This window comes from Fulmarus glacialis, unplaced genomic scaffold, assembly GCF_000690835.1.
Source record: "Fulmarus glacialis isolate BGI_N327 unplaced genomic scaffold, ASM69083v1 scaffold11732, whole genome shotgun sequence".
Taxonomy (NCBI): domain Eukaryota; kingdom Metazoa; phylum Chordata; class Aves; order Procellariiformes; family Procellariidae; genus Fulmarus; species Fulmarus glacialis.
In genome coordinates this window covers 14,214-29,118 of record NW_009199830.1, presented here as the reverse complement: position 1 = coordinate 29,118, position 14,905 = coordinate 14,214, and the positions used below count along the sequence as shown (strand labels likewise).

Genomic DNA, 14,905 nt, shown 5'->3' with positions numbered 1-14,905 from the left:
CATCAAGCTAACAAGGAAACTAATTTTAATAAATACTAAGATGACAAAGCAGAATGTTTACTCTTAAATAGACTACCACAAAATACTGTCAAAGATCTAGGCAGTGAAATACATAGGCAAGAGATGTGACTGTAGCAGGATCTCTTGCTGTATTCCTCTTACAGCTTTAAAGGTGTAAGCTCTGCCCCTACTAACATGATCGATTCTTACTTAGTCTGAATATTTTTAATGAACAAAAGATGACCCACCTTGAGTTTCTATAGTGACAGTCCAAATGATATGGCTAGTGTACTTTGGTTTCAACTGTCATAAATGTTTTTGATTATCAGTCACACCCAAAGAAGTTCAAGGTCCAAAGACAATTCACAGCATCCTCCTGCAAAAAAATTCTGCCCTGAACGCTGATCACTTTGGTTTAGAAGATGTGTATTTTCAGAATAGCTACGTACAACAGCTTAACTCTTTGCCTTGATCCAATACTATTTAGACTAATCTGTAGCACAGTAACTTAAAAAACTTAGCAGTACTGATTCCCTAATACCCCAGGTTAGGTACTCTCAGAAAACTGAAGATACTTCCAATATACAGTTTAATGCCTCCAAAGCTTAGTGTCTCACCAATTTCCTTACCCTAAGGAAAGAAGATCAGTATGTACAGCAGCTGTTTTCACTAATACAAGCAATATGTGTTAATTGTTCTACCAGACTAGTTGTACATGAATAATACACTAAAGTACTGCCAGTGCAATGCCCCAAGGAACTACACCTACGTAGTGTCCCAATGCACACCTGCTACCTGCTTTTCTGCAGCACTAACAACACCCTCAGCAATCAGTTTCTTCCCTTGCTTTCCATTTTATCTGTATCAAAAGTATACACTATAGTCAGTTTAGGAACCTCAGTACGATTAGAAGCAGGATTGTTGGGTTTCTTCATGCACTGAACAAAGGCAGCTGATTTCCTGTTAATGAACGTAACACCCAGGTTTGTGACAGAACACCCAGCAGTGGAACTCGTTAGCTCGTAGTCTCTTTGTCTAGAATATTGACAAGGCAGGAGGGATACTTGTTTTGCTTTAACTTCAGCCACACAGGAGGGCTGGAAGCTAGTTATGCTGGAAGCTTGATCTCAAGACCTCCTGTCACTCTATGGACCTCAGCATCTCATACGTGAAATAAAGTGGGCAATGAAGATTTCCAATATTCTTGTTTATTTATGGATAAAGCAATACTCTTTCTGCTTAATTTCAACTGTATTGAAAGCTAGAGTTCAACTTGTAGCGGTTTTCTAATACTAAATGAATGCATATTCAATGCAAGCTAACTATAACAACATTCACTTTCCAATTATAGTATGAATATTGTTTTGTACTTATTATAAAATGAATTAACATGGTAGTTACAGATGCCCCCTTTCTAATAATTTACACACTGTTTCAGACCATCCTGAGGCCCAGACCATTGCTTACTCAATAAAAATAAATACTTGATTGCAAATATAAATATTTTAAGTCTCTTGTCACATATAGTCAACTCATTTTAATTTCTTACACTGCATGGTAAGAATCTACTTGTTTGTTCAAAAGGACTATAGAGAGTATGGCTGCAGGTATACTGTTATAAATGATTCAACAGTTCATTTGTGTTTTATCTTTTATTCAAAATAATAACAAAGCAAGCCAAACTACCTGGGGAGTTTTTCTCAAACACAGATGAACAGATGAAAACCCCTTTACATTATAGGGAGTGTGGGGGCAATATGCTGTGTGCTATTTGTGCTGACACCAGTTACATTATGTGTCAACAGAGGTGGGGTTTATAACTATTGTGCTTCCTCTTTGAAACACAGTATAAAGGTTTACAGAGCATACATTGCTTTTCACTTCAGCTGCTCTCTATCTGTGCAGATTTAGCTGTTTCATTTTAGAAGACGAAGAACACAAATGGCGTTCTCTAACCGAAGCTTTCAGTGGGGTACAAGCACCCGCTTCCAACCTACTGCACCCAGCGTCAGTGGTTTAACCTCCAGGAAAATGGCCATCCAAAAGATTCAGGCACCTAGCGTCTATGGGGGAGCTGGTGGCTATGGCACCCGCATATCTACCAGGACCAACTATGGACAAGGCTTCGGTGGGAACTTCCAGCTTAATCTTACTGGTAATGATGTGCTGCTCACTGGCAATGAAAAATCAACTATGCAAAATCTAAATGACCGTTTGGCTTCGTATCTGGAGAAGGTGCGTTCTCTAGAAAAGGCAAACTCCCTGATAGAAAAGCAGATCAAGGAGTGGTATGAGAAGAACACCACAGACATAAGGCATGACTATAGCTCATACTTTAAAACAATTGAAGATCTCCAAAATAAGGTAAGATATCATGTGGCCATCTATAAATATATGAATTGCAATTATCGGGGAGATAGATAATAATCTACTGCAGAAAATGTACTTTTCCAAATTGCAATTGTCTCAGCTAAGAAAAATAAATGTTTTATTTTGATCAAATACAAATTAGTGACAGATTTTACATAATTTGTAATACTACATACATGTCTGCAGATGTGAGTAATCTCATACATGAAAAATCTTTGAATCAAAATTAATTAATTCTATTATATTTGCCTTAGGCAATTTTAATTAGTGAAAATACTGATGGTAATTTACATATTTAAATATAATTTAGCACCTGTGGATTTCAAAGTGGTTTTTTAGAAAAAGACTGACAAATGCTCAGAAAAAATAATAGATCACTACTTGAAATAGTAAATTACCACTATAAACAATAAAATATTCCCACAGCAATCAGCTGACAGATTTGTCAAATTATGTTTCCAGTGAACTTCCTTAAATCTTTCCCCTCTTACTTTTCACCAGTTCTATTTCCCATCCTTTAAAAGCAGATCCTTTCCAGAGAGCAACTACCCAACTATTTTATATACCTATTTTATGACAGGATAATTTGCCTTTTGGAAAACCCTAATTCCTTCTATGCACTTCAAAGGGAACTTAGCTTATGACTAATAGACAGATAAAGTTAAGCAAGATGAAGCCCCTACACAGTATTAATTTCCAGAAATGGATCACGTGTGTATTTATGTGCAAAGACTCATCGCTTTTCAACCATTCCTTTTTAGATTGGTGCTGCACAGTTGGAAAATGCAAGGCTTGTCCTGCAGATTGACAATGCCAAACTGGCTGCTGATGATTTTAGACTGAAGTAAGTTCCATGATCGTTTCATAAATTCTCTTCCATGCTCCTCTTATTCATGAAAGCTTCTAGTTATTAGTATCAAAGCTGAGAAGTAAACATTTTCTAGTGTAAAATTTAATACAAAGAAAAATTTTACAACTAAGGCTGTAGGAGTTACCGATTCTGACATTTACATCTAACAGTTGCATTTTCATGATGACAAAACAAGCCTTATTTTATAGGTATGAGAATGAACACCTGCTCAGGCAAAGTGTCGAGAGTGACATTAATGGACTGATGCAAGTTCGTGATGACTTGACTTTGACGAAATCTGATTTGGAGTCACAGATTGAAAGTGTGAATGAAGAACTAGCTTTTCTTAAGAAGAATCACGAGGAGGTGAGAGCAGCCGAACACCGTCAGGGAGAGATTTTTTTTAAGTGGCATACATAAACTCAGCCTCACTAGGAATAATGAAATCTTCATAGTTAATCTGAATGAATATTACGGTGGGATTCAGCTCCAGATTAGCACATCAAAATTTAGGCACCTATTCATATGCTATCTGTGTGAATGCGCCTATGGTTCTATTGACTGAGAGACAATCAATAAAACAGACACAGCCTGGAGAGTGATTCAGCTCACTGTAGAGCAAACACCTATTGGCTGGTCAGCTGGGACACCCTCTGGTCTCTACTGGTTGTAACAGGAGTTCTGGCTCATGGAGAGATACCTACAAGTCAGATATGTGTACCACGTATCTCCTAGGAATCTAAGCTCAAACTTAACCTCACCCTTAGCATTACATTTATAGTTTCAAAGACCTACAAAGGTAAGAATGTTAGACAACCATTGTTTGTTTCCCCTTTTCAAGTAAAGACACAAACTGAAATCCTAAATTCAAAACGACTGTTAAATGCTAAAATAATCTCAATTATGGCATATGCCCAAGCTTTCCTCTTAGTGTCATACTCAACTTCAAAAGTGTAAATTGCTTGTCACATTGCAGAAAATATACTTTTTACATTTTTTAAGCACCGTATTAGAAAGATCCAACCTAGAAAAATAGCCAACCTAGCCACCCACTTTAAATTGTGCTGTGCAGCACTGAAGCATTTGTATTGTTTCTGGAAGCAGTATAACTGTGTGTGGCACTAACTGACATCCAAGCTATTAGGCATTAAAGGCTGAACAGCTCTAGAAACTAAGGAGTGAAGGTTTTCTTCAAGAATAATTCATGGTTTAGGAGTTGCTACCCCACAGAAGTATACAAATGGGAACCATGACTTCTACACTCATTCCATAGATCTGGTCCTGAGGAAATAATCTTTTTATAATATGTTTATCTATGATATAGCATTTATTGCTACAAAGTAAGTAAAATGTTCTAACATGAGGTGCACTGAACAGTATTCACAAGGTGATTAAGTTATCTTGCCCTGAGGTGCTATTTAAGAATTACTTCTATGTCTGTAGATTTTGAATTTGCTTCCAGTATTGAGGATTGAAAGTTCCCTGTAGCTGATGCTAATACAATCCTCATTGCTGTAGGACATTGACAGACTGCGCAAACAGGTGGGCGGCTCAGTTAATGTAGAGGTGGATGCTGCTCCAAGTATTGACCTTGCAACTATTATGGAAAACATGAGACAGCAATATGAAGAAATGGCAGGAAAGAACCGTCAAGAAGCCAAAGAACAATTTGAAAAGCAGGTATGGTCAATTACTTAAACATCAGCAAGAACCTCAGTCATGTCTAGTTGCAGTTTACAGTCCCTCCATTTTTGCATTTCAGACAGAAGAACTGAACCGGGAAGTTGCAATCAATGTTGAACAACTGCAAGCCCAAAGGAGAGAGATCACTGACCAGAGACAGATCTTTCACGGTCTGGAGCTAGAATTGCAGTCCCAGCTTAACATGGTAAATAATAAAGAGTACTTGAAATAAGGACTGTGTTTAGTAGACAGTTACACAGATAAATATAGAAACTGAGAGGCTTTTCAATCAAAATGTTATTTTAACACAAAAATGTATCCTCTTGAATAATACATCTCTGTTCTTTTCATCGGCTGTAGAAAAAGTCTTTAGAAGACACTCTGGCTGAAACTGAAGCACATTATAGTTATCAGCTAACCCAAATACAGGAAGCAGTTGCCAATTTAGAGGCTCAACTGAGGCAACTCCGAGCTGACATGGAGGGTCAGAGTAACGAGTACAGTATATTGCTGGATATCAAGACTCGTTTGGAAATGGAGATTGCCACATACCGCCGTCTGCTGGAAGGAGAGGACAGCAGGTGAGAAAATACACGCACTTTACTTGTCGGTTTAGTTCCATTGCAAATACTGTCTATATTCACGGAAGGTGAAAGTGTAAAATCTGCCACTTTCCAACTGGTTGGAAATACTGAGCTCTGGGGAACGTTTGGACTGGCCGCAAACGGGATTTAACTCCGTTCACCACAACTCTTTGGGCCCGGCCATCCAGCCAGTTTTTTACCCAGCAAAGAATTCGCCTGTCCAAGCCATGAGCAGCCAGTTTCTCCAGGAGAATGCTGTGGGAAACAGTGTCAAAGGCTTTACTGAATTCTAGGTAGACAACATCCACAGCCTTTCCCTCATCCACTAAGTGGGTCACATTGTCACAGGAGGAGATCAGGTTAGTCAAGCAGGATCTGCCTTTCATGAACCCATGCTGACTGGGTTCGCCTGGTTGTCCAATACATGCCGTGTAATGGCACTCAAGATGGTCAGAGGTCAGACTGACAGGCCTGAAGTTCCCCAGATCCTCCTTCTGGCCCTTCTTGTAGATGGGCATCACATTTGCTAACCTCCAGTCAACTAGGACCTCCCCGGTTAGCCAGGACTGCTGATAAAGGATTGTAAATAGCTCGGTGAGCTCCCTCAGTACCCTTGGGTGGATCCCATCCGGCCCCATAGACTTGTGTGTGTCTGAGGGGTGTAGCAGGTCACTCACCATTTCCCCTTGGATTATGGGGGCTTCATTCTGCTCCCCGTCCCTGTCTTCCAGCTCAGGGGGCTGGGTACCTGGAGAACAACTGGTCTTATTATCAAAGATTGAGGCAAAGAAGGAATCAAGTACCTCATCTATGGAGACAGACTTCTGTGAAAGTGGGGCAAGCAGAGAGTGGTATTTGCCCCCAAGATTCTGCCTGTTCAGCTGTTCTGGCTCAGGAACTAGATTGTGCATATCTGCATGAGCTGAAGTTATAGCATTGCAGAAATGAGTCTGCAGATTAATTTCACCTATAGCTTATGCTTAGCAAGTTTTACTTTAACAGAGAAAATTCATTTAAACACCTGGTTAAATGTCTTGATGAAAGGACATTACCTGTCTTGATTAAATGTACAGGAAACATACAAGGATGTTTCTTCAACATGTTAGGTGCCATATATTTATATTTTTTAATTTATAATTTCAATAGACATTTCCAAGTGGATGTATCTACAGCAGAGCCTGAAAAAGGTATGTCACACCAACTTCCTTATTTTTTGATGGCTGCCTGTGGAAATGTTATGGAACTAAGTAGCCTGATATAAAACAACACAGTTTCAGAGCAAATAATCAACCAGTAGAATCTTACATCAGGAAAGCAATCAACTGTATGAATAGATAACCTATAGGGATTATACAAAGCCTGTTTTTATGTATATAATTCAGGCGCCCAAAGTAAAACCACAGACTCCGCAAAGAACCAAGAGAACAACAGAGAATTATTGAATTACTCTCTGGAGGACTTCAGAAGCATCTGCTTCTCTCCGCTGACTACACAGGGAGACTAGGCTCCTAAATAAAGTATCTAGTTTAATAGCAAAAATATCCATTTCAGTGTAAGACTATTCCCAGGTTTTAGGTCTACAAGTTTGTGCTAAACTGAAGCAGAACTATCAGGAGGGATAGAGAGTTATTCAACACAATGTCCACTATAGCATTATGTGTAACATACAGGATGTTCCAAGGAAGAGAAACCATATCCTGTATACCCCAAAAGTTTATTTCACAGTAACTATGCATTGAAAAGATGCCTTTATCTATTTTCTCATTGGTGGAATTGCTGCTAGTAGTACAGTAATATTATTCTGTCAATATACCTTGCATTTAGTTAATTATCTGTTCAATTTCATTACCAGAATCAAGTAAAGTTAAGAAGATCAAGACAATTGTTGAAGAGGTGGTTGATGGCAAGGTTGTCTCCTCTCAGACCAAAGAGATTGAAGAGAGGCTGTAAATGGCACCAGCACAGAGGAGACGGCCTCTGAGCTTCTTGGAGCTGATGCCAAAACTAAAAGACTAAAATTTATGAAGAATCCAATCTAATTCTCCCTAAAACCCAGAAGGGTTGAAAAATGCCAAACTAGCAAACCTCAAACAATCTTTTTCTTCTTCTTTTTTTTTTTTTTTTTTTGGGGTGGGGGAATGTTAATAAAAATCAGTAAGTTACAAAGTACAAGATTTTGGGTTTAGTTACACAGTGACTAAATACCTTGATGAAAAAAAAAACAAATCAGCCTGTTAATAAATGTATAATTGTTTCCAACGCAGATAAAAACTGAAGTATTAGTTTTTACTTACATCAGTCTTAAAATTACATTTAAAAACTTGCTCAGTAAAAATTAGAAAGTCAAAAGACTTATAGCATGAATTTACTATAGCTTTTAAAATAATCTAAATTAAATTCAGAAAAATACTGAAGCAATGTTTACTGTTGAAGTTTCAAAGCACTAAGCTGGTGAAAGTCATTAGATGAAAACATGGGACAAAGTTTGCTCATGTGCTTAACAAGCTCTGGAGAGTAATGGACTCTTCTGAAAGCACTATGAGAATTTTTTCTTCATTTTTTCAGACAGTTCACTTCAACATCTGGTGCCTTAAGTTTTCTCACACTTTCAACATATTAATAAATGAAAAGTTTTTAGAGGGGAGCTGCTATTTCTGTCTTGATGGACACCTCATCAAAACTTTACAAAAAAAAATTTACTAGATACAGATGACACTCTCTCTATCAAATATGTTAGTTTAATTGCAATCCAAAGTGTAGCAAACTATTTTTCTCTTATGTACTAGCACATTTAAAGTAGATTTGTTTTTAAAAATGCATTAAAATGTTGATTCAGTGCACCTTTTCTGAACTTGAACTACTATTCAAATGTAATGCAGCTTCACTTCAATAAAAACTGATTTTCAAAAAAAAAAGTGTCAATTTCCATTTCATAATAAATTAAAATGAATAAATAAATTGAAGAAGCCTATTTATTATTTTTTCACTATCTGTGAATGTTTATATCACCAGGGACTATAGCAATCAAAGATATTTTATCAATAAAAATATATTTTGCCTTTCAGTTCAGAAGTAAAAAGACCACCATCTCTAGTAAACCTTTCTCTACCAACAACTGCACGTACCCTTTCCCATACAGTATAAGTCTCCTATGTCACACCCAGACCTTCAGTCCAAGAAGTCTACATTTTCCTCTTGACAACATAAACACAAAAAAACTCTTTCTTTTGAAATCTCACCTGTCCAGTGTGTTATTTACTCTACATAAACAGCTGCCAAAGAAAATAATCCTTTGCTTTCACTATCATGAGTCACTGATACAAGGCTATCAATTCATTTCTACATAAATGCTTTACTTAAACCTTTGATCTACTGCTCATAATACATTTCTGCCCAAAAAAACACCCATGCTGCTGGATGTAGACAAATTAAAAATGAATACATTTTAGTTGACAAATCCAATGATAGAATTAAGCCAGGACAAAGAAAAAACAATTTTCTGCTTACCAAAATAAACTTTTTCAAAAGAAAAGTATATTGGTTTTGAAGGGTTTCCATGCCTAAACCTGCAACCAGAAGAGCTATATTTGATCTTTAGATTTATATTACAAAAAGCACAAAATACAGAAATAATTTTCCTTATTTTGAGATAATAGCAAACTACTTAAAAGAAACAATGGTCAGTTTTCAGCTCAGAAATATAAACTGTTGGTATAGGCTATGCATATTACACAGAGATCTTTCAACAATGAAAGGTTTAGGGCAGAAAACACAATTAAAATTTATGTACAGTATAATCAAGTATATTTATGTTTTCATACTAATGATCAACCTGCAGGTCACTGAATGTCCATATGCCTCGTCATACACTTTTGTTCATCACTTTTCTTACTTCTTATTAAACATACAGGAAGCACTAATCTGGCAGAAGTTCATGCCAGAAAAGTATTATGAAAAGAAACACATTTTTGACATGCACACTGGGAAGTATGATATGAAAGGGATCACTCCACTGACTGAAGCATACTTCTATAATAATAGCCCCAAACCAAGAAAGCAATGAATATGTAATGACAAAAAAATTACTTAGGAAGGATTTAAATGCGAAAAGAAATTTTTGTGCTCCGTTGCACACGGCAAAACATTATCGTGATGTCTTAGCTCTACTCCACCCATTTCTCCTCATACAGCAAATACCTGGAGGGCACCAGATTTCCACTCCCATTGGCAATTTAGATTGGCACATATCATTTAGCTTGGTCAGGACATACTAAACTGACTTCCCCTCCAAACAAGAGAGAGAGAGAGAAAGGATTAAAGATCTTCCTAGGAGGTGGGGACTACTACTGAAACACCCACTGCCTTCCCTATATAAAGGTTAAACTGTTCTCTGATCTACCTCGCTCTGTGTTGTATGCTTCGCATAATAGATCAGGGCACCTTGAGCACCATGGCCCTTTCTGTGCGCACAAGTGGTGGATCCCAGCAATTCTCTTCTCGGAGTGGACTTGGTGGGGGATCTCTGAGAATGTCTAGTTCTAGTGGTGGAGGAGGCTTTGGTGGCAGTGGACTTGGGTTTGGTGGTGGATCTGGCGGAGGTTTTGGTGCTGCTTCTATGCTTGGTTCAGGCTCTGGCTTCAGCGGGGGTTTTGGGAGCAGCTCAGGTGGAGGCTTTGGGAGCGGCTTCAGTAGTGGCTTTGGTGGTGGCTTTGGTAGTGGTTTAGGTGGTAGCTATGGAAGTGGTTTAGGCAGTGCTTTTGGTGGAGGTTTAGGAAGTGGTTTTGGCAGCAGCTCAGGCACTGGTTTTGGAGGTGGCTTTGGCAGTGGCTCAGGATCTGGTTTTGGAGGTGGTTTTGGCACTGCTGGTGCTGGGGATGGTGGCCTTCTTTCTGGCTCAAAAAAAGAAACTATGCAGAACCTCAATGACCGTCTGGCTGCTTATCTGGATAAAGTACGATCTCTGGAGGATGCCAATACTGAGTTGGAGCGCAAAATCCGTGAGTGGTATGAGAAAAACGGCCCTGGCGCTGGTATCCCTGGATCTGGGACTGACTATAGTAAATATTATCCTATAATTGAAGATCTTCGAAACAAGGTAGCAAAGCAATATACTTAATGTATCTTTACATTTGTAATTCACCTAATAATATTTTGGATAAAAATAACAAATTCCTTTCAGAAACCAAGAGCAAATTTAGTCTACAGTACTGACGCTTGTAATAACCTCTGTCACATTGCATTAGTATCATGTGTTGAATTTTTCTTGTATATTAATGGCAGTTTTGTAGCTATATCACACAATGCTGTGTAACTTGGTCTAATTTGAATAAAGGAGAAAAGGCAGTGATGGAATCCAGTTCTACAACTCTTGTAGATTACAAAGTTTAAATTTTAATAAGTTTCATATTTCTTACATCACAAATTCACAAATTCAATTCCTGAAATAGACAGACTACCTGGCAAGGTCTTCAGAGATTATAAACTATCTAGTCATAGAATGTGAACCGGTATTCTACCATTAAGTGAAGCATGCTGATTTGCAAAAGCTGAAAATGTGTCCTACATATTTTCATAGCAAATTGTACAAGAGTCTAACAAATTACATTTAATATTATAATCATATTTAGGATTACAGTTATGTAAATAGCTATTTTCAGCTGCAAAGCCATTGGGCTATAAAATCATTCTCTGAACTTTGGTTGTATTCCAGATCATTAACGCAACTATCGACAACGCAAGAATCATTTTGCAGGTCGATAATGCCAGACTGGCTGCTGATGATTTCAGACTGAAGTAAGTATATCTTAATATTACAAAAACTCTTACTAATATTTTAAGGAAAAAAATATTTTGTATTTAAAAATCTCTTTCCTTGTAGAATACTTTAACAAAATTATTAAACAATATTATAATAATTACATGTATTAAGATTTCATATTAAAAGCTATATAAGTACATAGTAATAGTTTGCATTTGACCTCATTAACCACGTAAAAAATCATATTTAATTACTTTATTTACAGGTATGAGAATGAAGTGGCTCTTCGCCAGAGTGTGGAAGCTGACATTAATGGTCTGCGCAGAGTTCTTGATGAGCTGACCTTGACAAGAGCTGATTTGGAGATGCAGATTGAAAGCCTGAATGAAGAACTGGCTTATCTCAAGAAGAATCATGAAGAGGTACTTTTTTTTTCTTTATGAATTCATAACAAGGTAGATGGAATTGTGAAATATCAAATTACTCCCTTATTTATGCCAGTGCGAGTTTCTTGGTTTCATTATTTGTTTTGTTTGCTGTTCTTTTTTGAGTTTACTAAGTGAAAGAGTGAAAGAAATACAAACACAAGCTTCGGATTCTTTTTGAAACAGAACTTATATCACATATATTTCTTTATGTATATTTTTGGTAGAACTATTTTGCCTTTTATTAACAGAAACTTTTCTTTATCTTAAATCTCTCCAGGAGCTTCAGGGCATCCAAAGCAGTGCATTTGGCCAAGTCAGTGTTGAAATGGATGCTGCTCCAGGAACTGACCTGACCAAGCTTTTGAATGACATGAGGGGACAGTATGAAGTCATTGCTGAGCAAAATCGTAAAGAGGCTGAAGCATGGTTCAATGAAAAAGTAACAACCAGAGATAGCAAATTCAGTGAAATGCATGTAAAAATGAGTTAAATATTTGGAACAGTAAAATTACACTCTCTTCTTCCTTGTCATTTCAGAGTGGGGAGCTGAAAAGGGAAATCTCCACCAACACTGAGCAGCTTCAGTCAGGCAAGAGTGAGATCACAGATTTAAAACGGACTCTCCAGAGCTTGGAAATTGAACTACAATCTCAGCTTGCCATGGTATGTTCTAAGGAAGCTGCTAACTAGTCAGAGTAAATTTTCCAACTTCAAAAGTGTTGCTAGATCTTATACTATTCTATAGGATTTAAGATTTGCATTTATTTCCTATTAAATCCTGCATTCTTTTAGTTCCTAAATAGCAGTAATATATATAATTGGATTGCAAGTAGCATGTTACAAAGCCAATAAACTTTTATGTTCACATTCAGTGAAGCAGCAAAGGCCAGTTTTCAAACTGGTATTTCAAGAAAAAAAAAAAAGAATCTCTAAGTAATGAGGCTATACTTACTCCCATTAAACTACTTCAGTTGGTTTTGTCTTTGTAAAGAATTTTTTTTTCCTCAATCAGAGATTATTTAATATCCTTCTTACACAGAAAAAATCCCTTGAAGACACTTTAGCAGAAACAGAAGGAGGTTACTGTGCTCAGCTTTCACAAATGCAACTTCAGATTGGGAATCTGGAGTCTCAGCTGTTTCAGGTCAGGGCTGATATGGAGCGCCAGAATGTCGAGTATCAACAACTTCTAGACATCAAGACTCGCCTGGAAATGGAGATTGAAACCTATCGTCGTTTGCTGGATGGCGAGTTTGTGTAAGTAACTAATTTACATAAAATATCTCCTTTGTTTTATTTTCTGTAGCAATATCCTTTCCAGGAAAAAAGCAATAAAAACAGGTGGTATATTCACCAAAAGACAGTAAGGCATATACAATGATTCTGAAATAATACAGATATACTCTAAGTGAGGAGAATGAACAATTCTGCTCAGTTTTTAAAATAATCTATCAATGCCAACATGAAAAGGGAATTTCTCCTGATCCTGGCAAACATTCTGCAATATTGCGTGTCTCTGATTCACTTTTAGGAGCGCAGGACAGGGAATTACATTTGAAAGCTCATCCTTGACAGGGTCCAAATCACAAACACAGTCACTGGATTCTTCTCAGGGTAGGTAGAACTTGATTGAATAAAATTTTGTTTCTAAAGTCATTCTTATAAATAAAATAATACATGCTATTCTGTTTAACTACAACACCATAGAGTTCATTATAACAAGAAGCCAATTTGAAAGGAAAAGGATGTAACTGTTCGTGTACGCATGCTGCTCTGTTTTATAATTTTTAACACTTTGATAAATATTTTTTTGTTTTGTTTATGATGTTTAGATTCTACCAAAACTAGAAAGATCAAGACAATTGTCGAAGAAGTGGTAGATGGAAAAGTTGTTGCATCCCATGTTAAGGAAGTTGAAGAGAAGATATAAGGCACAATCTGATATTGCAAAGGATGTTTTTTCAAAGACAAAATGGATAAATAATTTTGTTCTTTTGCATGAAGTGATAAAAATAGATTGCTTTTTACCAAGATTCTTTTACATAAAACAAAGCCTGCATTTTCATTCTTAGCAGTCATGCAATATATTTTCTGCTTCAGTCTATTGGTATTACCTGTATTATTTTCATGGTGTTCTTTAAATATATCATCAATTCTTTGTTCAATAACTAGAAATATGGTGCACACATTAGGCATTTAATTCATATGCTTTTTAATAATTTTAAGTAATTAATAGATAAAATAATTTTGCTATTCTAACCTAATTTTCCAGTTTTCTTGACTAATAAAAAGGACTCAACAAGCTTTAAGATATTAGTCTCCCTTGTTTTTCATTTAGGAATGCTGCTCCTGATCCACATTTGCCATTTTGTTGTGTATCTTTCTTTACCATATACTATGTTTATGGTATAGTACTCCCCATTAATTTAAAGAAATTAATCCAATGCTAGAACACGTACATGTTAAAAAAACTGTTTACATGTGGGATTAAAGGAATACGTGCTAACTTATAATTTAAAGCTATCAATTGAAGAGAGAAGCTTTTGCAAACAGAACAACATATTGTAGAGACTGCAACCGTAGTGGAAAAGAAGGGATACCCTGGTTTAAAAGCACGAAGCAACCCCAGGCACGAAGCGGTGTTCCACGTCCCGGAGTGCCATCTGGTGGGAGCACAATATGGTCTCTCCAATCCTGAATTTGGCTTCCGGATGACCAACTCGAATGAACTATTTAAAGGAATCTCATCCAAAATAAAATTATGAACCAAAATACAATCCCCTTACAATTTACACCTAAGCCCTTGTTCTTGAGCCAAAATGTTGATGATGTTTGTGTGATTCTCAAATAAGACAAGGAAGTTACCTTGACCTCTTATATGTATATTCCTGCGTCTCTAGAGTACAAACATTCTGCACATTCTATCACATCCCTTCAATGCTTGACCCAAACTAGAAGTTTAATGGGAGCACAGATTTCATACTGTGCTTCCATCCTGCCTTTTGTAAAACCCACTACTAGCATTTTTTCTGCTTCCTGCTTGGAACCAATAAAAGCCAGGGTAGTTAAAACAATAATGAAAGAACTAAATCAGCATGGTAGAATCGCAACATCTAAAATCCAGTCAGTTAAGGAAAAAGCACTCTGATAAATAACCCAAAGGAATAAAACAGAAGAATCTTCTATATATGCCAGTACAAAGAGGGAAGAACTTGAAAACCTCTTGAGTAAA

General features: G+C 36.9%; 2 protein-coding genes across 4 annotated transcripts; both read left to right on the top strand.

The window, feature by feature from the left end:
• Positions 1-1,941: 1,941 nt before the first annotated feature.
• On the top strand, positions 1,942-7,437 carry KRT20 (keratin 20). 2 transcript variants are annotated; one of them, XM_009573381.1, is made up of 8 exons: positions 1,942-2,364; positions 3,132-3,214; positions 3,430-3,586; positions 4,739-4,900; positions 4,983-5,108; positions 5,264-5,480; positions 6,242-6,298; positions 7,343-7,437. In XM_009573381.1, the coding sequence occupies exons 1-8, from the start codon at positions 1,942-1,944 to the stop codon at positions 7,435-7,437; spliced, it is 1,320 nt and encodes a 439-aa protein (XP_009571676.1). The 2 variants fall into 2 exon arrangements, with proteins under 2 accessions (XP_009571676.1, XP_009571677.1); XM_009573382.1 differs by lacking the exon at positions 6,242-6,298 and adding an exon at positions 6,634-6,674 and having other exon boundaries at positions 5,264-5,484; positions 7,340-7,437.
• Positions 7,438-9,937: 2,500 nt separating this feature from the next.
• Positions 9,938-13,603, top strand: LOC104071587 (keratin, type I cytoskeletal 12-like). Of its 2 annotated transcripts, XM_009573384.1 has the most exons (9): positions 9,938-10,211; positions 10,284-10,582; positions 11,198-11,280; positions 11,511-11,667; positions 11,951-12,112; positions 12,211-12,336; positions 12,713-12,924; positions 13,205-13,287; positions 13,506-13,603. In XM_009573384.1, exons 1-9 carry the CDS (start codon positions 9,938-9,940, stop codon positions 13,601-13,603), a joined length of 1,494 nt encoding a protein of 497 aa, XP_009571679.1. The 2 variants fall into 2 exon arrangements, with proteins under 2 accessions (XP_009571679.1, XP_009571678.1); XM_009573383.1 differs by having other exon boundaries at positions 9,938-10,582.
• Positions 13,604-14,905: the final 1,302 nt, after the last annotated feature.

Excerpts from the sequence above, each read along its gene's own strand:
- KRT20 (XM_009573381.1), top strand. The coding sequence starts at position 1,942 with ATGGCGTTCTCTAACCGAAGCTTTCAGTGGGGTACAAGCACCCGCTTC. Across the intron at positions 3,587-4,738 it reads TTAAGAAGAATCACGAGGAG|GACATTGACAGACTGCGCAA; the intron begins GTGAGAGCAGCC and ends TCATTGCTGTAG. Across the intron at positions 6,299-7,342 it reads GGAATCAAGTACCTCATCTA|CAAGTAAAGTTAAGAAGATC; the intron begins TGGAGACAGACT and ends CATTACCAGAAT.
- LOC104071587 (XM_009573383.1), top strand. The coding sequence starts at position 9,938 with ATGGCCCTTTCTGTGCGCACAAGTGGTGGATCCCAGCAATTCTCTTCT. Across the intron at positions 11,668-11,950 it reads TCAAGAAGAATCATGAAGAG|GAGCTTCAGGGCATCCAAAG; the intron begins GTACTTTTTTTT and ends AAATCTCTCCAG. Across the intron at positions 12,337-12,712 it reads TACAATCTCAGCTTGCCATG|AAAAAATCCCTTGAAGACAC; the intron begins GTATGTTCTAAG and ends CTTCTTACACAG.